General features: G+C 33.1%; 5 protein-coding genes across 9 annotated transcripts in view; 1 reads left to right on the top strand and 4 right to left on the bottom strand.

Annotated features, from left to right (window-relative positions):
• Window positions 1-4,230, bottom strand: part of LOC133840435 (adenylyl cyclase 78C) — a 49,461-nt gene extending 45,231 nt beyond the window's left edge. The window contains exon 1 of one of the 2 annotated variants that reach the window (XM_062272253.1): window positions 3,825-4,230. The gene's annotated coding sequence lies outside the window, so the exon portion shown is untranslated. The remainder of the gene's footprint in view (window positions 1-3,824) is intronic. The other variant, XM_062272254.1, reaches the window with a different exon arrangement.
• A 2,380-nt stretch (window positions 4,231-6,610) lies between these two features.
• LOC133842953 (ficolin-2-like) lies at window positions 6,611-8,430 on the bottom strand. 2 transcript variants are annotated; one of them, XM_062276266.1, is made up of 4 exons: window positions 8,279-8,430; window positions 7,983-8,211; window positions 7,056-7,921; window positions 6,611-6,996 (listed from the first exon to the last, which is right to left on the bottom strand). In XM_062276266.1, exons 2-4 carry the CDS (start codon window positions 8,046-8,048, stop codon window positions 6,876-6,878), a joined length of 1,053 nt encoding a protein of 350 aa, XP_062132250.1. In that variant the 5' UTR covers window positions 8,049-8,211; window positions 8,279-8,430; the 3' UTR covers window positions 6,611-6,875. The 2 variants fall into 2 exon arrangements, with proteins under 2 accessions (XP_062132250.1, XP_062132251.1); XM_062276267.1 differs by having other exon boundaries at window positions 7,983-8,179.
• Window positions 8,431-9,298: 868 nt separating this feature from the next.
• On the bottom strand, window positions 9,299-16,781 carry LOC133842952 (fibrinogen-like protein 1). Of its 3 annotated transcripts, XM_062276264.1 has the most exons (4): window positions 16,653-16,781; window positions 16,357-16,553; window positions 15,454-16,295; window positions 9,299-9,496 (listed from the first exon to the last, which is right to left on the bottom strand). In XM_062276264.1, exons 2-4 carry the CDS (start codon window positions 16,420-16,422, stop codon window positions 9,349-9,351), a joined length of 1,056 nt encoding a protein of 351 aa, XP_062132248.1. In that variant the 5' UTR covers window positions 16,423-16,553; window positions 16,653-16,781; the 3' UTR covers window positions 9,299-9,348. The 3 variants fall into 3 exon arrangements, with proteins under 3 accessions (XP_062132248.1, XP_062132247.1, XP_062132249.1); XM_062276263.1 differs by lacking the exons at window positions 15,454-16,295; window positions 16,357-16,553; window positions 16,653-16,781 and adding exons at window positions 9,529-10,397; window positions 10,459-10,658 and having other exon boundaries at window positions 9,299-9,469; XM_062276265.1 differs by lacking the exons at window positions 9,299-9,496; window positions 16,653-16,781 and adding an exon at window positions 15,211-15,374 and having other exon boundaries at window positions 15,433-16,295; window positions 16,357-16,571.
• LOC133844461 (ficolin-1-A-like) lies at window positions 10,658-12,661 on the bottom strand. Its single transcript, XM_062278460.1, has 3 exons — window positions 11,999-12,661; window positions 11,828-11,939; window positions 10,658-10,687 (listed from the first exon to the last, which is right to left on the bottom strand). The coding sequence occupies exons 1-3, from the start codon at window positions 12,433-12,435 to the stop codon at window positions 10,658-10,660; spliced, it is 579 nt and encodes a 192-aa protein (XP_062134444.1). The 5' UTR covers window positions 12,436-12,661.
• A 3,948-nt stretch (window positions 16,782-20,729) lies between the features above and the next one.
• LOC133844567 (asparagine synthetase B [glutamine-hydrolyzing]-like) lies at window positions 20,730-22,949 on the top strand. The gene has a single exon (XM_062278622.1). It carries the CDS (start codon window positions 20,844-20,846, stop codon window positions 22,524-22,526), a length of 1,683 nt encoding a protein of 560 aa, XP_062134606.1. The 5' UTR covers window positions 20,730-20,843; the 3' UTR covers window positions 22,527-22,949.
• Window positions 22,950-23,849: the final 900 nt, after the last annotated feature.

Below are 23,849 nucleotides of genomic sequence, written 5' to 3'. Positions count from 1 at the left end.
ATTAGAGAGCAGTAATTGACTGTTGAATCTTGCTTCTATGATTAACTAATCAATATAATTGAAAGGAAAACTGCCACTGCAAAAGTCACTAGCAAATAAATGTTTTTGAGAGAAGCAATTTACATACAGCTGCGAGATTAACAGGTAACATAAGAGAGCTAGAGTGTGCTCGACTGAGAATTACCCTTTACCCCATGTCAATAAAATCATATTCTACAAATATATACTAAAAATATATCATACAAATACTATATTTAGTTAGTATATTTTAACGGAAGTTTTTGGTATATCAATTAAGTACTACTTTGAAAATATCATATCACATTCATATACTACAAAATATAACAGACTGTTAGCCAAAGCAAAACTACTAATAAGTAATACGATGGCATGCTTTGAACTCTATGGTATATTGTTAATGGTATATTTAAAATATACTAAAAATATTATTCGATTAATTTTAGTATTTTTGTGGAATATTTCTTGTATATTTATAGAATATGGTTTTATTGAAAATGGGTAGCGGGTATCTCACTGTCGAGCACACTAGATTGTAGATTTTTACTTGTTTTATTTCATAACTGTAAGACATTTGCATATTTGCTAATGTCTTTTTCCCAGCAGTTTTCTTCGACGAAGTAAAAATGAAGTACATATACATAAATGCCTTAATCAAAGGTCAATAAACTTCTTTCTTCTATTGATTAACGACAACTGCTTTGCTAAAGGGTCAACATAAACTGGCCTAAACTTGTTGGCCCGCATTTAATCGTTTCATCACGATACTGTACTAAATAATTCATGGCAACTGTTTGCGTTTAATAACTTGCTGAATGCTCATAGAATACTGAATGTGGCATTTAATCAACTTGTACTAATTATGCACCTTCCCCCCCCACACACACTTCCATCACCTCCTACACCTGCTTCTGCTTTTGTCCCTTGGCTATTTTCCCCCCCCTTTGCGCTGATGTCGTAGGCGACTTTTCGCATTCCCTTGCCCTTTGACAGGTGACCTGGTTAATGCCCGCATATATGCCTGGGGTCACAACATAATGCGCCAAATAGCTAATTAACAACTGCAACAGTGGCATTTTCTTTCTATTTCTCTCTCTATTTTTTTTCTCTTCGCTTCTGCTTGCTTTCTATTTTTCTATTTTTACTTCGTCCTGGTCCCGATTACTAGTCATAGCCATTAGTAGCAACAGGACACAAGGCTTGCGTGTTAAGTTATTGCTGGGCATTCATTTGATTATGACAAACAGCTACACATACATATACACATGCCATTACACACACACACACATACACAATTAGCCAAAGGCGTGTCCTGACAACCGCTGAAAGGCGGCAAGGCCTTTGTTTTACTTTTTTCTCTCTTTTCTCTTTCATTTGGCTTTTTCACTTGCCAACTTATTTTCTGCAAGTCCCAAAGAAAAAAACAAAAATTAAATTTTTTGTCACGTCACAGAAAATCATTAACAACTTGATCAACACTCGCACCAGCCAGACGTGGCAAGGTTATTCAGTTCATCGAAAAGGATTCTGAACGAAACAATGTCAGCCAAGAGAAGCAGCTTGATGACTTCGAGCAAAAGGATTGAAGGCGTGTCACAGAATCGACGTCAAACATTAAAGCAACAAAAATCAATCAGACACTTGCCAGCCAAACACAATTGTTGTCGGCTTGAAATGAGTGTCAAATTCAAAATGATTGCTAAATTTCAACACAAATTTTGTTTAAGAAGAAATTGTAATTGCCTAAATGAATTGAAGGCTTTCAATTTGCCAACAAATTTTTGATATTTTTACATAAATTTTTACCTTTAAGTAATATGCAAGAAAACTGTCTGAACTTGACATATTAAAAACAATGAATATGCTTTTATTTGAGACACAGTTTTAGTCATATAAGCTGCTACAATATATAGCCTTCGATATATTTTAATATTTTGCGGTATATTATTTTTGTATATTTGTAGAATATGGTTTTATGAAAAAAGCTTTTATTTTAAGTCTGCCCTCTTCGCATATTAATTTTGATATAATGAATAGGCATTTATTAATCATCCAAGCTAAAGTTTAGAATTAAAACCTATCTATCAACCATTTGACATCTCAATTTGATATAATGAATTGGCTTCTATTTGTCGGCATTCTAAACCAAATTTATTAGTCAATTAAGCTAAAGTTTTGTATGAAGTGTTCTTAGATAGTTTTATTAAAATGTAAATAAATAAAACATATATGTTATTTAAGTGCATAGGTCTCTACTAAAATAATATGTATTAGTCAGACAAACTAAATTTTTTTATTTACTATTTGAAATATGCTATTACATATAAGTTAACAAAACATTTATTAAAATCTGTATATCGACTACTTGACATATTAATATGTAAAATTAATTTATATGGTAAACCGACTTGTATTTAAAGGGTGTTTATTAGTCAAGCTTAAGCTTTAAGTAAAATATTTGCAAATATTCTGCAAAAATATAAATGCATAGGAAATTAATTTAAATGCTATCTGTGAACTATGATCAACTTTAAGATAAAATTTTGTATTTAATATTTTCAAGTCTGGCATAAAAATATAAATTACAAATTTTCTATGAACCACGCTCATGCTTAGCTGAAGTCTTGAATAATATGTTTGTAAATATTCATAAAAAAAATAGAAATAAACAGAAAACAATTATTTAAAACCTTTCAGTGAGCCACACTCAACTTCAAAACAAACGCTTTTTAAATACTTTTTTTCATAATTGTTATAAATATTCAGCGCAGTGAATTTTTAGCGCAGCTCAAAAATAGTTGCAAAACAAAGCGCAAAAACAAGGCGAAGTTGGCGCCTATTTTGGGCATGGGGTCAAGAGCTGCTGGTCAACTGGCTAGCTGAATCTGCAGCCAGACAAGAGAGAATACGGATGCGGATATAGAACCGGATCCGTAGTCGTAGTCGGAGTCGCAGTCGCAGTCGCCGCATAAGTGGATGGTTGGGTCCGCAATTGGTCCGCAACCCCCGCGGCAGATTGTATTTTAAACTTGAATTTATTTTCGTTACTGGCGACCGAGTTCGCTGGCTGTTTTGGGGCGCAACGAGGCTGCAGTAATGCGCATTGATTTTGCTACGAGCCCATCCATCGATCCGGCAGCGTAGAGTAGAAGCTGCTGCTGCTGCCATCGAACTAACTAACTAAGTGAATCCCGCAGCCCAAAATTGAACTTGATGTGGAGAGGATGCCGCACAATTTGACGCTAAAATACCTGCGAAATTGTGTTGATTTGATTTGGGCGCGTGAAAACTTTTTAATTAATTGCTGCCAGTTTTGCGGAGTTTGCTTTTAATGCTTGTGGTGTTCTCTAGCGGATGTGTTGTGGTTACTAGTATTGGGTATTCAGGCTTTACGAGTTGTCTGTCTGTCTGTTTTTTTGTGTTTTAGCCAAATGTCAAACGTGACCCGAAAAGTTGTTTGCTCTTCCTTCTCGGACTCGCCCCGGACGTGACAGTAATAGGTCATGCTTGATTCGATTCTGCTGCTTTTACTGCTGCTGCACCAGAGAAAAGTTTGTTTTATTTGATTTTGATTTGATATTTTTTATCGGGGAACAGTTTTGGCACATAAATTTATCTACGTGTTTGCCCACTGCAAAATTGTTTATTTTTTTTTCAACCGCTACTGCTTTTTTTAGGTTAATCAAACTTTGTTGTTTGCCTAGCAGATGACTGCGTTCTATGAATAGACAAATTTCCATATTAGAAAATTAGATTAATAATTTTCCCAGTTCTTAACTTATTTCGAAATTAACTTTCATACGTACTTAAAATTCATTTTGGCATTTATTGAATTTTATTGATTGCATTTCAATTCGCAGATTCACGTTAAATTCATTTGAAATTCACTTTGCTCGAAATTCACTTAATCAATTTTTGGGTTGCCCCTTTTTTTTGCCACTTTTACACGCAATTTGTGAGCCTAATTGAGAGTACAAGCCGAGAGACCGAGCACCGAAGACCGAAAATTTTGGTATTAAGAAATCCGGAGGCACCCACAGGAATTCACATTAAAGTAATTTACTTGATAAAATGCGCCGCCTTGCGATTAATTAAATTTCAACTAATTAACACCTTCGAAGAAGAAAGCGGGAAATTTAAAAAAGGCGCGCACTTGAATTTACTTTTATGGCAAGGCATACGCGTCGTATACGCAACTTCCTGCCGCACTGCGACGCGTTCTAACGGCTACTGAATGACCGTTCGGCGTTTCGCATGCCGACAACCAACAACGAAGACGACAACGACAACGACGTCGACGATGACGACAAACAACAGCAACGACGACGACGACGAACAAAACAGGCGGCAACATTGAAAGCAACAAGCCATTTTACAGGAGCGGCACGCGGGTTTTTGACATTACAAAAGTCTCTTTCTCTCATCGCAGTCGTAAATCATATCGCACATCTCACGCGCTTTGTATTTGACGGCAAACTTCTTGTTTGGATTTGGTTTCGTGTTAGTCATGGCAATTAATCTGTCTGCCTAATTAAACACATAACAGTTTTATCTTTGTCGTGTTTTGTTTGCCGCCAACGTGGACGAATTGCAGGGAACCACCTGTTAGCAGCGTCCTCAATACGTGCGCTGTTAACACCGCCGCTAACAGCGCTCTGTTAAGTAAAAGCTTTTGCTTTTGCTTTTGCTTTCGCTGTTAACGTTTGTTTTGATTGCATTACTCATTTGCCGCTTGCTTTGCATTTGTTTTTTCGTTTTGTTTGTCATGTTAAAACAACATTATAAAAAGTGTGTGCGTTTAATTGCATTATTATGAATACAGTTTATTCGCATTATAAAAAAAAAAACGCTGGCCAGCTGCTGGCGCTGCATATTAAAATTTAAATCTAATTTACCCGCAATCAATAGCTGCCTGATAACGATGCAATTGCATTCATAAATACAATTATAATTTCCACGTGGTTTGAATTAATGCATTTGAGCCTTGAGGTGCGTCTAAATGATTTCAAATGATAAGGTGCTTTAGGGTTCAATTAACATTTAAAATGTGGAATATGAGTGTTAGGCTTTTTTAATGCCAAATATTTTGTGTAACGTTCTAACAAAAAATACTTAGCTGGAACACATTTAATTGGTTAATATATAAAATAGATAACATAAATGAATCATTTTTATACCCGTCAAAACCTAGGTTAAAAAGGAATTATATTTCTACCGGCAAAAGGAGACGATATAGTGTTGTTCGTCTGTCTCTATGTTTATACAATGGCAAAAAACGATTGCTGTTGAGCTAGTTTTAATTGCTTAGGTTGTCAATATGGTAAAGGTTGTAGTCTTTGGTATGTTTTGTACTTATTATTTGTATGTGGTCATTAATAATAATATCAAATGTAAGTTTTGTATATGGGCAATTCCTGAAAATGGTAAACCACGACCGAAAAAAAAATCTTCACATTCATCGTATTTTTTTGTATAATGTCATAAAGAAATATCCAAATTTACACAATACAATGAATCCGTAGCATATCTCCGTTGTTTCTATAAAAAAAATTTGTCTGCAAACTGAAAAAATGTAATTTTTTCACATTTAGCTACTTTTATATGCATTTTTTTGATTAATTATTTCACAAGGAAAACATAAGATATGTTTGCATTTTTTCTACCAAATCTCTTAATAGCAATCCAATAATAAGATAAAAATGCAAAGTGAGCGAAAAAATGTTCAATTAACTGTTAATTTTTATTTTGCTTCTTGTCTATGTTCAAATCGCGACCGAAAACATCATTTTATTGTAATTGCTTCGCATTAAGTGCAAGCAGATGAATGAAACTTCGCGTGCTAAGTTATTTTGGTATATATATTTTAAATATAACAAATCGTTGGGGTTACTCTAACCAATCTTTTTTTATTGATTGTCAAAGTAGCGTACGTTCACGAAATTACCTAGAGGCATATGTCGATTTTCACTAGCGTCGCATGGATTTAAAAAAAAAAATGATTTTGTTTTTGTTTTTGAAAAAACTATGTCGTTACTTTTTAGTTATTACTTATTACTTATTACATATTTTTCTTGCTATTAATAAATTTCAGTACATATTTCATATTTAATAAAAAATTATTTTTTTGCTTTAAATGTTATTAAACACATTAAATTGAGTTAAATCCGTTTGTTTTTATGAAATATGAACTTATTAATCAAAAAAGTTGTGGTAAAAATAAAAATTTAATAAATATGGAAATCGTACGTTCGCGACCGGAACTTAATTAAATTAAAAAGAAATAAATGGAGATATTTTCTTGGGAGTAGACTTGATAGAAAGCTACTTGAATCTATTTTAATTTAAAGTTATTGCCTTAGAATATTTCGTCTCAATTCGCAGAGTTTTGCATTTGTACATTTGCACTGCGACAGCATGTTTTTTGCCAATATTATGAAAATTACAAATCGATAAGCCCCATAATTTACACTAACCAAAGAGCTTAACAAATGCTATCGAAGAGTAAAAAAAAAGTTTCAGGAAACGTTTGTTTTCGATTTTATTTTTTAATTTATCTCGTACGAACGTACGTTCGCGACCCGGGGAAATGCCCATATTGTATATTTAGTTGGTATATTTGATATAAAATATCCATTTTGTATTTGCTTTCATTGAAACCTGTTAGTGGCTGTCTCTGAACATGTTTATCGATTACAGACAGAACCTCATTACAATTTTAAAGAGATAAGCAAAATATAATATATCAACTTATTGTTTAAAGACATCAATATATCGATCTAACCACAGACAATTTTTTTTAATTTTTTGAGATGCTGGAAAACTTTTTTATACAACTTTTTTTTAATAATTATAAAATTTTACTCGAGTGGCCTAATCATCATTTGTGCAAATTTCATCGGCCGAGACTTCCACGATCTCCATTCAATGCCATTCACATCCTTATCATTATCAGAATACACGTACATTCCGTTAAGATTACTGAAATGTAATACAAAATTAAGAAAACTTTTCTATAGCCAACAATCTTATATTATTACCTCCGATAGCATTTGGAAAACCACCACCCCGAACTATAATCTTTAGCGCAACTGATATTAGTATGATTGTATCTATCTGGTGTTGAAAACATTTTATGTATATGAGGTTGCATTGAATCGGGAGCAGTGCCTGAGTAGTTTCCGAGCACTTTCAACTCGTAAAATTCTTTTTCGTTACCAATGACAAATTTGCTATATCGAGCATATCGGGTTTGATTAGAAAAGTCTCCAAGGAATACAAACAATTCATGTGGTTGGGATTGTGTTAGCAAATGAATATTCTCCAGTCCAAGAAAGAATTCACCATGAAGATTTCCAAAGCCTTCTCTATACTCTGACCACGTTCTATCGAAATCAACACTACCATCCTTACGACGCTGTATAACCGTCCAACCAGCTCCAGCTTCAGGTAAGTTCGATTCACATGGAACTGTCATTGTATGAATTATGGGGACTCGTAAGGTCTGAATATTCGTCACATTTCCGAAGCAGCTAGATGCTTGTTTAGATGCTGTGATTTCATCTTGAAGTTCTTTTGTTTTTACATTTTCTGATTTCAAATCTTTAATCTCTAGATCTTTCAAAGAGATTTCTGATTTTAAAGTAGTTAATTGAGTCTCATATTGATCAATAAGTTTCTGTTGATTTCCACTTTGCCTTTCACACGATTTACTCAATTTGTCTTTAGACTTTATCAATTTATTTAGATTCTTTATATTTTCTGCTTGCAACTTGATTCTATGCTGCAGCTCATTATATTCTTCTGTCATTGATTTGTCCGTATTTACGTTTTGTAGAAGGGGTTTCACGACTTGATAGCAATAGGTACTGCATTGATCATCCAATTCTTTTGAGAAAATGGAGTGCTGAATGGAGATTGAACTTAGTATTTATATTATAGGCTATAATTTACATAAAGATATTTACCGAGCTTTTCACTTGATTTATAATTAACAATATTGTCAATATACGCGTATAATTAAAAAAATTCATTTTAATTTTTTATTCCAATTCGTTTCACAACTAAACAGCAGCTTATTTTGAATCAAAGCAATAAAAAATTGCAGTTTGCAGTTGCGCTTCTAATATGTAATTAAATCTGCTGCTTTTGCACTTTTGGTAACCTTTAACAGAATATTAAATTTGAAAGATTAATCTGGAAGCGAGTTAAATATTGATATATTATGAATATAAATATTTGGTATATTGTATATATCAAATACCATATATAACTTGCTTTATATTTTCGTATTCTTCCGGTATGTTATTTTGGTATGTTTTAAAAATAATATAGAAATAATTTTCTTTTTTTAAAATGGTCTCGAAGTCGACCACACTCTAATGTTGCTTTTGTGCCTGTCCAATTTAATAAGCTGTAATATTGTGTTATATAGTTTATATACCAGTAAATAATTATCTTCGCCGCCAGCCTTTGATTTGTTTATATAATTTGCACTTCCAAAACTAATTTAATTTAATACTAGTCTCATTCAAATAATATACCATGAATGTGAAATAAACAATTAAGAAAGCTACAGTCGAGTGTGCTCGACTGTGAGATACCCGCTACCCATTTTGAATAAAAGCAAAATATTGCGGTATTATTCTCAACATATACCAAAAATGCTACAAAAATACTAAAAATATACCAAATGGTATATTTGATATATCGATATAGTACATCATTCAAAATATACCATAGACAGCACAATATACCAGATTGTCAGCCAAAGCAACGACCCCTAGTAAATAGGCGTTTTTGCTCATACAAAGGTATTTCTTTAATAACTATGACAATTTTTATCTGATCACAACCAAATTTCCAGGAATCGCAACTACTATAGTTATTATTGTATATACCAAAATTCGCGACTCTTTAAAATTACGCTTGTTATTCGATTTTTGTTGATTTGCAGAGGCAGAATTGGGCGTGGCAAAAATTTGAAACAAACTTGACCTGCGTGCAAAAATTATAGCTCTATCTCTTATAGTCTCTGAGATCTAGGTGTTCATACGGACATACGGACAGACACACAGACGGACAGACGGACATGGGTAGATCGTCTCGGCTGTTGATGCTGATCAAGAATATATATACTTTAGATGCCTCCTTCTCCCTGATACATACATTTCCTGCCGGCACAAAGTTATAATTCCCTTCTACCCTATGGGTAGCGGGTATAAAAATATCAAGTTATTGTTTAAGGACATCAAGATATCGATCTAACCACAGACAATTTTTTTAAAGCCTGGAAAACTTTTTTATGCAATTTTTTTTAATATTTGTACAATTTCACTCAAGTGGCCTAATCATCATTTGTGCAAATTTCAACGGCCGATGCTTCCACAATCTCCATTGAAGGCTATTCACTTCCTTACCAATATCAGAAAACACGTACCATCCGTTAAGATTACTAAAATGTAATACAAAATTATGAAAACTTTCCTATAGTCAACAATCTTATATTATTACCTCCGAAAGCAACCATCGTTGTTAAACCACCATCCAGATTTAAAATCTTGAGCGCATTTCTTAGAAGTAAAGTCTTTATCTGGTGTTGAAAACTTGTGATTTACGTGAGGTCGCAGTGAATCGAAAGCAGTGCCTGAGTAGTTTCCGAGCACTTTCAACTCGTAAAATTCTTTTTCGTTACCAATGACAAAGTTGCTATATCGAGCATATCGGGTTTCTTTAAAAAAGTCTTCAAGGAATACAAACAATTCATGTGGTTGGGATTGTGTTAGCACATGAATATTCTCCAGTCCAAGAAAGAATTCACCATGAAGATTTCCAAAGCCTTCTTTATACTCTGACCACGGTTGTTTAAAATGCACAGTACCATCCTTACGACGCTGGATAACAGTCCAACCAGCTCCAGCTTCAGGTAAGTTCGATTCACATGGAACTGTCATTGTATGAATTATGGGTACTCTTAAGGTCTGAATATTCGTCACATTTCCGAAGCAGCTAGATGCTTGTTTAGATGCTGTGATTTCATCTTGAAGTTCTTTTGTTTTTACATTTTCTGATTTCAAATCTTTAATCTCTAGATCTTTCAAAGAGATTTCTGATTTTAAAGTAGTTAATTGAGTCTCATATTGATCAATAAGTTTCTGTTGATTTCCATTTAGCCTTTCACACGATTTACTCAATTTGTTTTTAGACTTTATCAATTTATTGAGATTCTTTATATTTTCTGCTTGCAATTTGATTCTATGCTGCAGCTCATTATATTCTTCTGTCATTGATTCGTCCGTATTTACGTTTTCTAGAAGGGGTTTCACGACTTTATAGCAATAGGTACTGCATTGATCATCCAATTCTTTTGAGTAAACGGAGTACTGAATGGAGATTGAACTTAGTATTTATATTATAGGCTATAATTTACATAAAGATATTTACCGAGTTTTTCACTTGATTTATAATTAACAATATTGTCAATATACGCGTATAATTAAAAATATTCATTTTAACTTTTTATTCCAATTCGTTTCTCAACTAAACAGCAGCTTATTTTGAATCAAAGCAATAAAAAATTGCAGTTTGCAGTTGCGCTTCTAATATGTAATTAAATCTGCTGCTTTTGCCCTTTTGGTAACCTTTAACAGAATATTAAATTTGAAAGATTAATCTGGAAGTGAGTTAAATATTGATATATTATGAATGTAAATATTTGGTATATTGTATATATCAAATACCATATATAACTTGCTTTATATTTTCGTATTCTTTCGATATGTTATTTTGGTATGCTTTAAAAATAATATAGAAATAATTTCCTTTTTTGAAAATGGTCTCGAAGTCGACCACACTCTAATGTTGCTTTTGTGCCTGTTCAATTTAATAAGCTGTAATATTGTCTTATATAGTTTATATACCAGTAAATAATTATCTTCGCCGCCAGCCTTTGATTTGTTTATATAATTTGCACTTCCAAAACTAATTTAATTTAATACTAGTCTCATTCAAATATTATACCATGAATGTGAAATAAACAATTAAGAAAGCTACAGTCGAGTGTGCTCGACTGTGAGATACCAGCTACCCATTTTGAATAAAAGCAAAATATTGCAGTATTATTCTCAACATATACCAAAAATGCTACAAAAATACTAAAAATATACCAAATGGTATGTTTGGTATATCGATATAGTACCCCATTCAAAATATACCATAGACAGCACAATATACCAGATCGTCAGCCAAAGCAACGAAGACCCCTAGCAAGTAGGCGTTTTTGCCCATACAAAGGTATTTCTTTAATAACTATGACAATTTTTATCTGATCGCAACCAAATTTCCAGGAATCGCAACTACTAAAGTTATTATTGTATATACCAAAATTCGCGACTCTTTAAAATTACGCTTGTTATTCGATTTTTGTTGATTTGCAGAGGCAGAATTGGGCGTGGCAAAAATTTGAAACAAACTTGACCTGCGTGCAAAAATAATAGCTCTATCTCTTATAGTCTCTGAGATCTAGGTGTTCATACGGACATACGGACAGACGCACAGACGGACAGACGGACATGGGTAGATCGTCTCAGCTGTTGACGCTGATCAAGAATATACATATATACTTTAGATGCCTCCTTCTCCCTGTTACATACATTTCCTGCCGGCACAAAGTTATAATTCCCTTCTACCCTATGGGTAGCGGGTATAAAAATATCAAGTTATTGTTTAAGGACATCAAGATATCGATCTAACCACAGACAATTTTTTTAAAAACTGGAAAACTTTTTTATACAATTGTTTTTAAAATTTGTACAATTTCACTCATCATGTGTGCAAATTTCACCGGCCGATGCTTCCATGATCTCAATTCAATGCCATTCACATCGTTATCATTATTAGAATACACGTACATTCCGTTAAGATTACTGAAATGTAATACAAAATTAATGATACTTTCTTATAGCCAACAATCTTATATTATTACTAAAAATAGCAATTGGTAAACCACCATCCAGAATTATAAGTTTGAGGGCAATTGCTAGAAGTATGATTGTACCTATCTGGTGTTGAAAACTTTCGATTTATGTGAAGTTTCAATGAATCTGAAACATTTCCCGAGTATTTTCCGAGCACTTTCAACTCGTAGAATTCCAACTCGTTACCAATGGCAAAGTTCTTATATCGGGCATATCGAGTTTCATTAAAAAGGTCTCCAAGGAATATAAACACTTCATGTGGTTGGGATTGTGTTAACAAATGAATCTTCTCCAGTCCAAGAAAGAATTCACCATGAAGATTTCCAAAGCCTTCTCTATACTCTGACCACGTTCTATTAAAATTAACACTACCATCCTTACGACGCTGAATAATAGTCCAACCAGCTCCAGCTTCAGGTAAGTTCGATTCACATGAAACTGTCATTGTATGAATTATGGGGACTCTTAAGGCATGAATATTCGTCAATTTGCCGAAGCAGCTAGACGCTTGTTTAGATGCTGTGATTTCAGTTTGAAGTTCTTTTGTTTTTACATTTTCTGATTTCAAATCTTTAATCTCTTTATCTTTCGAAGAGATTTCTGATTTTAAAGTAGTTAATTGAATCTCATATTGATCAATAAGTTTCTGTTGATTTCCATTTTGCCTTTCACACGATGTCCTTAGACTTTATCTCATACCCATAGGGTAGAAGGGTATTATAACTTTGTGCCGGGACGAAATGTATGTAACAGGTAGAAGGAGGCATCTCCGACCCTATAAAGTATATATATTCTTGATCAGCGTCAACAGCCGAGACGATCTAGCCATGTCCGTCTGTCCGTCTGTGTGTCTGTCCGTCCGTCCGTATGAACACCTAGATCTCAGAGACTATAAGAGATAGAGCAATAATTTTTTTTCGACAGCATTTGTTATGTTTGCACGCAGATCAAGTTTGTTTCAAATTTTTGCCACGCCCCCTTCCGCCCCCGCAAATCAAAAAAAATAATAACAAGCGTAATTTTGGAGCTAGAGCTGCAAATTTTGGTATATACAATGCGATCAGATGGTTGCGATCAGATAAAAATTGTCGAAGTTATTAAAGAAAAACTTTTGTATGGGCAAAAACGCCTACTTATTACTAGGGATTTAAGTTGTTTTGACTGAGAATCTGGTATATTGTGCCGTCTATGGTATATTTTAAATGCGGTACTATATCGATATACCACATATACCATTTGGTATATTTCTAGTATTTTTGCAGTATATTTGGTATATTTTGAGAATAATACCGCGAAATATATTGCTTTTATTCAAAATGGGTAGCGGGTATCTCACAGTCGAGTACACTCGACTGTAGCTTTCTTACTTGTTTTTTATTCCGATTCGTTTCACAACTAAACAGCAAGTAAATGCCCCTTATTTTGAATCGAAAAGTGCAGTTTGCAGTTGCGCTTCCAATATGTGATTAAATCTGTTGCTTGCACTTTTGATGTGAAATATGTAGGATGTGAAATATGCATGATTAATCTGGAAGCGCGTTCCATTTTGATATAATATGTATGTAAATATATTTATACCCGTCGTAAGGTATAAATGGTATATAGTATATTTCAAATACCATATGTAACTTGTAGTATATTGTTGTATTCTTCCGCTTTATTAATTTGGTATATTTTAAGAATAATACAGCACTGTTTTGCTTTTATTGAATATGGGTAACAGGTATCTCAAAGTCGAGTACACTCAAATGTATCTTTCTCACTTGTTCAATTTAATAAGCTGTATTACTGTACTATATAGCTTATATATAAAGTATGCACCAGTAAATAATTATGTTCGCCGCCAGCCTTTGTTTTGTTTATATAATTTGCACTTCCAAAACGAATTTATTTTAATAATATACCATGAATGTGAAATAAAAAAGGCGTTAAAGCTATTAATTAAACAACAAAAAATTACGGTGCTAATTATTCATTTTGGAATTATTCAGCATCGACAACAAAAACTTCAACATTAAATTATATTTCGATGTTTGTTCTAGAGTGTGCACTGAGAAAAAGTTGAACCAACTAGTATTGATTACTTATTACGAATGCTTTTATTAAAATTTGATTATAAAATGTATGTGAATGAGAAGAATTTAATATAATTTTATTTAAATTTATATTGAGTTTTTACAACAAAATAAAATAAAATTTAAACACACATTGAAGAAAAACTTTTGTAATCATTGGTTGAAGCTTCCACCCGTTCCATCTAATGCTATGGTCATCCGTATCTTTACCGAATTATTTATATTCTCCGTTAAGATTGCTGAAATGTAATAGAAAATTAAGAATACTTTTCTATAGCCAACAATCTTATATTATTACCAAAAATAGCAATCTGTAAACCACCATCTAGAATTATAATTTCTAGCTCAATTGTTAGAAGTATGATTGTACCTATCTGGTGTTGAAAACTTTTGATTTATGTGATATTCAAATGAATCTAAAACATTTCCCGAGTGTTTTCCAAGTTCTTTTAATTCGTAGAATTCCGACTCTTATTCAATGACAAAGTTGCTATATCGAGCATATCGGGTTTCTTTAAAAAAGTCTCCAAGGAATACAAACAATTCATGTGGTTGGGATTGTGTTAACAAATGAATCTTCTCCAGTCCAAGAAAGAATTCACCATGAAGATTTCCAAAGCCTTCTCTATACTCTGACCACGTTCTATTAAAATTCACACTTCCATCCTTACGACGCTGGATAACAGTCCAACCAGCTCCAGCTTCAGATAAATTCGATTCACATGGAACTGGCATTGTTTGAATAATGGGGGCTCTTTCATGAATATTCGTCAATTTGCTGAAGTTCTTTAGTTTTTACATTTTCTGATTTCAAATCCCTAATCTCTTTATCTTTCGAAGAGATTTCTGATTTTAAGGTAGTTAATTGAATCTCATATTGATCACAACAAAAAAATGCCATTTTAAAAACTGTGCTAATTATTCATTTTGGAATTAATCAGCATCGACACCGAAAACTTTTACATTAAATTGTATTTCGATGTTTGTTCTAGGTGCACTGAGAGAAAGTTGAACCTACTAGTATTGATTACTTATTACGAATGCTTTTATTAAAATTTGATTATAAAATGTATGTGAATGAAAAGAATTTAATATAATTTTATTTAAATTTATATTGATTTTTCACAAAAAAATAAAATAAGACTTAAACACACATTGAAGAAAAACTTTTTTAATAATTATAAAATTTTACTCGATTGGCCTAATCATCATTTGTGCAAATTTCAACGGTTTAAGCGTCCACTGGTTCCATCTAATGCTATAGTCATCGTCATCATTACCGAAATGTTTATATTCCCCATTAAGATTGCTGAAATATAATACAATATTAAGTTAATTTTTCTATTGCCAATAATCTTTATTATTACCTCCAATAGCAACTGGCAAACCACCATCCAGATTTAAAAGATTGAGCGCATTTCGTAGTAGTAAAATCTTTATCTGGTGTTGAAAACTTTCGATTTATGTGATTTAGCAGTGAATCGCGAACAGTGCCTGAGTAGTTTCCGAGCACTTTCAACTCGTAAAATTCTTTTTCGTTACCAATGACAAAGTTGCTATATCGAGCATATCGGGTTTGATTAGAAAAGTCTCCAAGGAATACAAACAATTCATGTGGTTGGGATTTTGTTAGCACATGAATATTCTCCAGTCCAAGAAAGAATTCACCATGAAGATTTCCAAAGCCTTCTCTATACTCTGACCACGGTCTATTAAAATTCACACTACCATCCTTACGACGCTGTATAACCGTCCAACCAGCTCCAGCTTCAGGTAAGTTCGATTCACATGGAACTGTCATTGTATGAACTATGGGTACTCTTAAGGTTTGAATATTCGTCAAATTTCCGAAGCAGCTAGATGCTTGTTTGGATGCTGTGATTTCATCTTGAAGTTCTTTTGTTTTTACATTTTCTGATTTCAAATCTTTAATCTCTAGATCTTTCAAAGAGATTTCTGATTTTAAAGTAGTTAATTGAGTCTCATATTGATCAATAAGTTTCTGTTGATTTCCATTTAGCCTTTCACACGATTTACTCAATTTGTCTTTAGACTTTATCAATTTATTGAGATTCTTTATATTTTCTGCTTGCAATTTGATTGTATGCTGCAGCTCATTATATTCTTCTGTCATTGATTCGGCCGTATTTACGTTTTCTAGAAGGGGTTTCACGACTTGATAGCAATAGGTACTGCATTGATCATCCAATTCTTTTGAGTAAACGGAGTACTGAATGGAGATTGAACTTAGTATTTATATTATAGGCTATAATTTACATAAAGGTATTTACCGAGCTTTTCACTTGATTTATAATTAACAATATTGTCAATATACGCGTATAATTAAAAATATTCATTTTAACTTTTTATTCCAATTCGTTTCACAACTAAACAGCAGCTTATTTTGAATCGAAGCAATACAAAATTGCAGTTTGCAGTTGCGCTTCTTATATGTAATTAAATCTGCTGCTTTTGCACTTTTGGTAACCTTTAACAGAATATTAAATTTGAAAGATTAATCTGGAAGTGAGTTAAACATTGATATATTATGAATATAAATATTTGGTATATTGTATATATCAAATACTATATATAACTTGCTTTATATTTTCGTATTCTTCCGGTATGTTATTTTGGTATGCTTTAAAAATAATATAGAAATAATTTTCTTTTTTTGAAAATCGCCTCGAAGTCGACCACACTCTAATGTTGCTTTTGTGCCTGTTCAATTTAATAAGCTGTGTTATCTAGTTTATATACCAGTAAATAATTATGTTTGCCGCCAGCTTTTGATTTGTTTATATAATTTGCACTTCCAAAACTAATTTAATTTAATACTAGTCTCATTCAAATAATATACCATGAATGTGAAATAAACAATTAAGAAAGCTACAGTCGAGTGTGCTCGACTGTGAGATACCCGGGTACCCATTTTGAATACAAGCAAAATTTTGTGGTATTATTCTCAACATATACCTAAAATGCTACAAAAATACTGAGAATATACCAAAAGGTATATTTTGTATATTGATATAGTATTACATTCAAAATATACCATAGACGACTCTATATACCAGATAAGGCGTTTGAAGGCAAACTTCTTGTTGCATAATTAAACACATAACATTATTATCTTTGTCGTGTTTTGTTTGCCGCCAACGTGCACGAATTGTAGGGAACCACCTGTTAACAGCGTCCTCAATACGTGCGCTGTTAACAGCGCTCTGTTAAGTAAAAGCTTTTGCTTTTGCTTTCGCTGTTAACGTTTGTTTTGATTGCATTACTCATTCGCCGCTTGCTTTGCATTTGTTTTTTTTGTTTTGTTTGTCATGTTAAAATAACATTATAAAAAGTGTGTGCGTTTTAATTGCATTATTATGAATACAGTTTATTCGCATAATAAAAAAACACTGGCCAGCTGCTGGCGCTGCATATTAAAATTTAAATCTAATTTACCCGCAATCAATAGCTGCCTGATAACGATGCAATTGCATTCATAAATACAATTATAATTTCCACGTGGTTTGAATTAATGCATTTGAGCCTTGAGGTGCGTCTAAATGATTTCAAATGATAAGGTGCTTTAGGGTTCAATTAACATTTCAAATGTGGAATATGAGTATTAGGCTTTTTTAATACCAAGTATTTTGTGTAACGTTCTAACAAAAAATACTTTGTTGGACAACATTTAATTGGTTAATATTTAAAATAGATTACATAAATGAATCATTTTTATACCCGCTAAACCTAGGTTAAAAGGAAATTATATTTCTGCCGGCGAAACCAGGCATCTCCGACACCATAAAGTGTATATATTCTTGATCGGCATCAACATCGAAGACAATATAGTGTTGTTCGTCTGTCTGTCTGTATGTTTATACTAAGGCAAAACACGATTGCTGTTGAGCTGGTATTAATTGCTTTCATTGACAATATAGTATATCTTGCAGTCTTTGGTATATTTTATAGTTATTGGTATGTGGTCATAAATAATAATATCATGAATAAGTATTTTTTGGTATGGTATATTTAGTTGGTTTTCCTCTTATTGAAAATTATTAATGGGTATCTCGTAGTTGACATCTAAATCAGTCACAGACAGAATCTGATTTTAAGTTATCATTCAAAGACTTCAAGATTTTGATCACATCACAGACATTTTTTAATTTATTTGAGATGCTGAAAAACTTTTTTATACAACTTTTTTTTAATAATTATAAATTTTCACTCGAGTGGCCTAATCATCATTTGTGCAAATTTTATCGGCAACTTGTTCCATACAATGACATTGATATCCTTACCATTATTAAAAGGTATATATTTTCCATTAAGATTACTGAAATGTAATACAATATTAAGAAAAATTTGCCTATAGTCAATAATCTTATATTATTACCACAAAAAGCAACCGCCAAACCACCATCCCGAACTTAAGGTTTTAGCGCATTTGCTAGAAGAATGAATGTACCTATCTGGTGTTGAAAACTTTTTATTTTTGTAATTTACCATTGAGTCGGAAGCTGTGCCTGAGTATGTTCCGAGTTCTTTTAGCTCATAGAATTCTTTTTCGTTACCAATGACAAAGTTGTTATATCGAGCATATCGGGTTTCATTCGAAAAGTCCCCAACGAATACAAACAATTCATGTGGTTGGGATTGTGTTAACAAATGAATCTTCTCCAGTCCAAGAAAGAATTCACCATGAAGATTACCAAAGCCTTCTCTATACTCTGACCACGTTCTATCGAAATCAACACTATTCAATTATCAACACTATATTCGTCGAATTGCCTAGGCAGCTTGATGCTTGTTTAGTTGCTGTGATTTCAGTTTGAAGTTCTTTTGTTTTTACATTTTCTGATTTCAAATCTTTAATCTCTTTATCTTTCGAAGAGATTTCTAATTTTAAGGTAGTTAATTGAATCTCATATTGATCAATAAGTTTCTTTTGATATTGATTTTGACTTTCACACGATTCACTCAATTTGTCTTTAGACTTTATCAATTCATTTAAATTCTTTATTGATTCTGCTTGCAACTTGATAATATGCTGCAGCTGATTATGTTCTTGTGTCATTGATTGAACCGTGTTTACGTATTTTAGAAGGGGCTTCACGACTTGATAGCAATAGGTACTGCATTGATCATCCAATTCTTTTGAGTTATGGATGCACTGAATAAAATATTAACTTAGTATTTATATTTATTTGCTTTAACATATTTACCGTGCTATTCACTTGTAATACAATTAACAATATTGCAAATATACGCGTATAAGAAGAAAAATTCATTTGAATTTTTTATTCCGATTCGTTTCACAACTAAACAGCAAGTGAATGCCTATTATTTTGCAACGAAGAAACAAAAACAGTTGCAGTTAGCAGTTGTGCGAATGTTATTAAATCTGCTGCTTGCACTTTTGATAACCTTTAGTAGAATATGAAATATGCATGATTAATCTTGAGGCGCGTTGGATTTTGATATATTATGTATGTAAATATATTTATACCCGTATAATTGGTATATAGTATATTTTGAATACCATATATAACTTGCAGTATATTTTTGTATGCTTGCGGTATATTAATTTGGTATATTTTAAGAATAATACCACACTGTTTTGCTTTTATTGAATATGGGTTCATGTATCTCAAAGTCGAGCCCACTCAAATGTAGCTTTCTCACTTGTTCAATTTAATACGCTATAATAATGTACTATATAGTTTTATGTATGCACCAGTAAATAATTATGTTCAACCCCAGCCTTTGTTTTTGTTTATAAAATTTGCGTTTCGAAAACTAATTTAATTTAATAGTAGTCTCATTCAAATATGCCATCAATGTGAAATAAAAAAGGCATTAAAGCTGTTAATTAAACTACAAAAATTGCCCTAATAAAAGACTGTGCTAATTTATTCATATTGAAATTATTCAGCATCGACACCGAAAACTTCAATATTAAATTGGATTTCGATGTTTGTTCTAGGTGCACTGAAAGAAAGTTGAACCAACTAGAATTATTACTTATTACTTATTATTATTATTATTGCTTATTACGAATGCTTCCTAGAAAGAATAAAATATAATATAATTTTATTTAAATTTATTCTTGATTTGTTAAAATAAAATAAAATAATATTTTAACACAAATTGGAGATAATTATACTAAATTTAATATTGTTCATTTAATAGAATATATAATAAAGGTAAAATGCATTTTACAAAAGTATCTATTAGATAGAACTTGATTAGTTGTATATATGATTATAATTCTTTATTTATATTTTTGAAAAATGTAAATATTTATTTTTTCTCAAGATCTGTTTAATCATTAATTTAAAATTAGGTTAAGCTGCCTCGTAGGTAGCTCAATATTAGTCTAATCAAAAGAGCCCTTTATACAAAAACCAAAATAAAATTGAAATATTCCTGGAAAAATAATATAATATAAAATCAATTTTCTTACTGTATAATCTAGAATTAGTAGTCTCCAAAATAATTAGAATGTGTTAAATTGCTGTTAATTTAATTTGTTACTATTATTTTTCTCTAGGTGTAAGAATTAGCCAGCAAATGTTGGGAATCATTGCAATTGATTTAATTAACCAAAATCACTGTATAATTTAGGTTAATCCAATGCTATATAAGCCACATTTTGTGGTGAAAGTCAAACAGTTGCCGCCGAAACGGGTTCCAAGGTGCAAAGTGATCAACAAAAAAAAAAAAGAAGTTATTAAGAATTGAAAAACAAAAAGTGTTAAGTAAAATCCTTGCAACAATGTGCGGCATTCTGGCCATATTTTCACCCGAAGGACAACCGATTGAGGTGCAAAACTTCAAGGGTAGTGAACATAGTTTAAGGGAGTTTGCCTATCGCCAGAGTGGCAAGCAACGCCATCGTGGCCCGGATGATACAGGAGTCGAGATCATCGCCGAACAAGGCGTGGCTTTGGTGCACGAACGTCTGGCGGTGATTGGCGTGGAGACAGGACATCAGCCGCTGTACTCTAAGGATGGCAACATCTCGTTGATTGTCAACGGTGAGATCTACAACTACGTGGAGTTGACGCATCAGATTGCCAAACGTTTGCCTGGCTATCAACCCAAGAGTGACAGCAATGTGATCATCGAGTTGTACGAACAACATGGCCAAGAGTTGTTGCAACATATCACAGGCATGTTCAGCTTTGTGTTGTACGATCGTCGCACGCGGCAGCTGCTTGTGGCACGCGATCCTTTCGGGATTATCCCTCTCTATATGGGCAAGGATTTGCAGGGCAATCTGTGGATTGCCTCCGAGATGAAATGCTTAGTGGAGGTCTGTGAACAGTTGCAGATCTTTCCACCTGGCCACTTGGCAGCGGGTACAGTCAAGCAGCTGAAGCCAGTTCGATACTATCAACCGAGTTGGCGTCAGTTGGTGCCCAACAACAATGTGAACCTGGACGAGCTGCGTCGTCAGGTGGAGCTGGCAGTGCGTTCGCATCTGCAGTGTGATGTTCCCTTTGGTGCACTGCTCTCGGGTGGCGTCGACTCCAGTTTGATTGCCTCGATTGCTGCCAGGATAATGAGGGAACGCGATCCCAACCACAAGCTGCGCACCTTCTCCGTGGGCATGGAAGGATCTCCGGACTTTGAGCATGCTCGGATGGTGGCTCAACACATTGGCAGCGAGCACTCAGAGATTGCTTTCAATGTGGAGGATTGCCTCGATGGGGTGCGTGATTTGATCTGGCATTTGGAGTCCTATGACATTGCCACCGTACGTTGCAGTCTCCCTATGTTTTATTTGGCTCGCCATGTGAAGAGTACGGGTATTAAGATGATACTCTCTGGAGAAGGTGCCGATGAGATCTTTGGCGGCTATTTGTACTTCCATAAGGCGCCCAACTACGAGGAGTTTCATCACGAGATGGTCACACGATGCGAGCAGTTGCATGTCTCGGATATTTTGCGGGCCAACAAGGTGACCATGTCCAAAGGATTAGAGCTGCGTGTTCCCTTCCTGGACACAGCCCTCGTTGACTATGTGATGAACATACGACCGCAGGATAAAATTCCGGGACGCTTGAATGAATTTGATGGCGAAGTCAAGTGGCGCATGGAGAAGTTTGTGCTGCGTCAAGCTTTTGCTGGAGATTATCTGCCAGATGCAGTGCTCTGGCGTCAGAAGGAACAGTTCTCTGATGGCGTGGGTTATGCTTTGATCGATGCTCTGCCCGAGTTTACAGCTCGGCATGTCACCGATGCACAGCTGCTGCTGGCCGAGAAGCGTTTTCCCATCAATCCGCCCAAGACAAAGGAAGGCTACTACTATCGCTGCATCTTTGAGGAGCAGTATCCTGGAGATGCCGCAGCGAGAACCGTGGAGAAGTGGGCGCCACGCTTGGACTGGGGCTGTCCGGAGGATCCGTCAGGCAGAGCTCAAGCGGCGCATGACAAAGCCTATGGAAAGTGCTAGAAGGAAGTACAAGTACATTTAATTATTGATTTCGAAAGTTTATTTTAATGGTGTTCGAGTAGTTTTAGTTTCTTAATTATAAGGGGTATTCATTTTAATCTTATGTCTAAAGCTAGAAACCTTAAGAAGTTTTTAATTACTCTGTATACTATGTGGAATTCTCTAATAATTAAAAGCAATTTTTTTTTTTAACTAATGTTTATATTAATGGTGTTCGAGTATATTTCGATTTTACTGTTAAGTACTCTCAAGTAGTCTCAATGCTAGAGATCTTAAAAAAAATTACCTTATCTATGAAGATTGCTAAAATATTTAAAGAAAGCCTTATGTTCTTATTATCTAAAGTCTCTTTTTAAATTTCGTTACCTAAAAATTGTTCTTACAAAAGTTTTTAAACACAATTACATTTTATATTATGAAGAATGCTAGCTTTGAAAAAAATTCATTGCAAATATTATTAGTTTTTAATATTATGTAAAGTGCGAAAAGAAGTACAGAAAATGTCAAAAAATATATATATATTGTTATATAATTAATTTCCCTATTAAGGATATACCTTTAAATCCTCAAAAAAAAATTTTTTGTTTGTTTTACGTTTTTTAAGGGTGTTCGAATATTTTTAATAGGTCAATTTTAAATGAATATACATAATTAATTTGTATACGAAGGACAAATCTTACAATCCTCAAAAATTTTTTTTTTGTATTATATGTCGTATGCTATATAAGCTATGTATATAAAAATGTATACTAGTTATTAAATGTGTTATATAGGGTGTGGGATGTTAGTCACAGTATAACTTGAACAGTATTTGTAAACACACACAAATTACATAGTTAATGAGCTTGGAAATTCATTACAAATCACTTAAAGGTGATAATTACTTTTACTTATTCACAAATAAATTCAGTTGTTGCTTTAAAGTTCATTCGTTTCATTTTCTCATACATTTAAATAATTACCCGCTCCTTTAATCAATCGAATAAAAATACAATTGAATTGTACTTTGATGTATTTTGATACCCAGCAGCTAAAAAGGGTGTATTGAAGGCGTGTTAAACGCAAGTAAGTATAAATTTTATACTTTAAATACTATTTTATTCCGTAAAAATAATTTTATACTAACACAAAAATAAATTTAAAAGATTGAATGTAAATTTTAAACATTTTTAAATTTTATTTGTAAATTATACAAATATGTATATGTATTTGTAAATATGTTATAACGATATCAAATTGTTATGCCGGGTATTCCATAGTCGTCTATTGTTTTCCCACTTCTCTTACACTGCAGTGAATCTCCCAGCTAGCAACACATCAATT

The sequence above is a fragment of the Drosophila sulfurigaster genome, chromosome 3 (assembly GCF_023558435.1).
Source record: "Drosophila sulfurigaster albostrigata strain 15112-1811.04 chromosome 3, ASM2355843v2, whole genome shotgun sequence".
In the NCBI taxonomy this organism is placed as follows: Eukaryota; Metazoa; Arthropoda; class Insecta; order Diptera; family Drosophilidae; genus Drosophila; species Drosophila sulfurigaster.
This window is presented reverse-complemented; position numbering and strand designations above follow the sequence as displayed.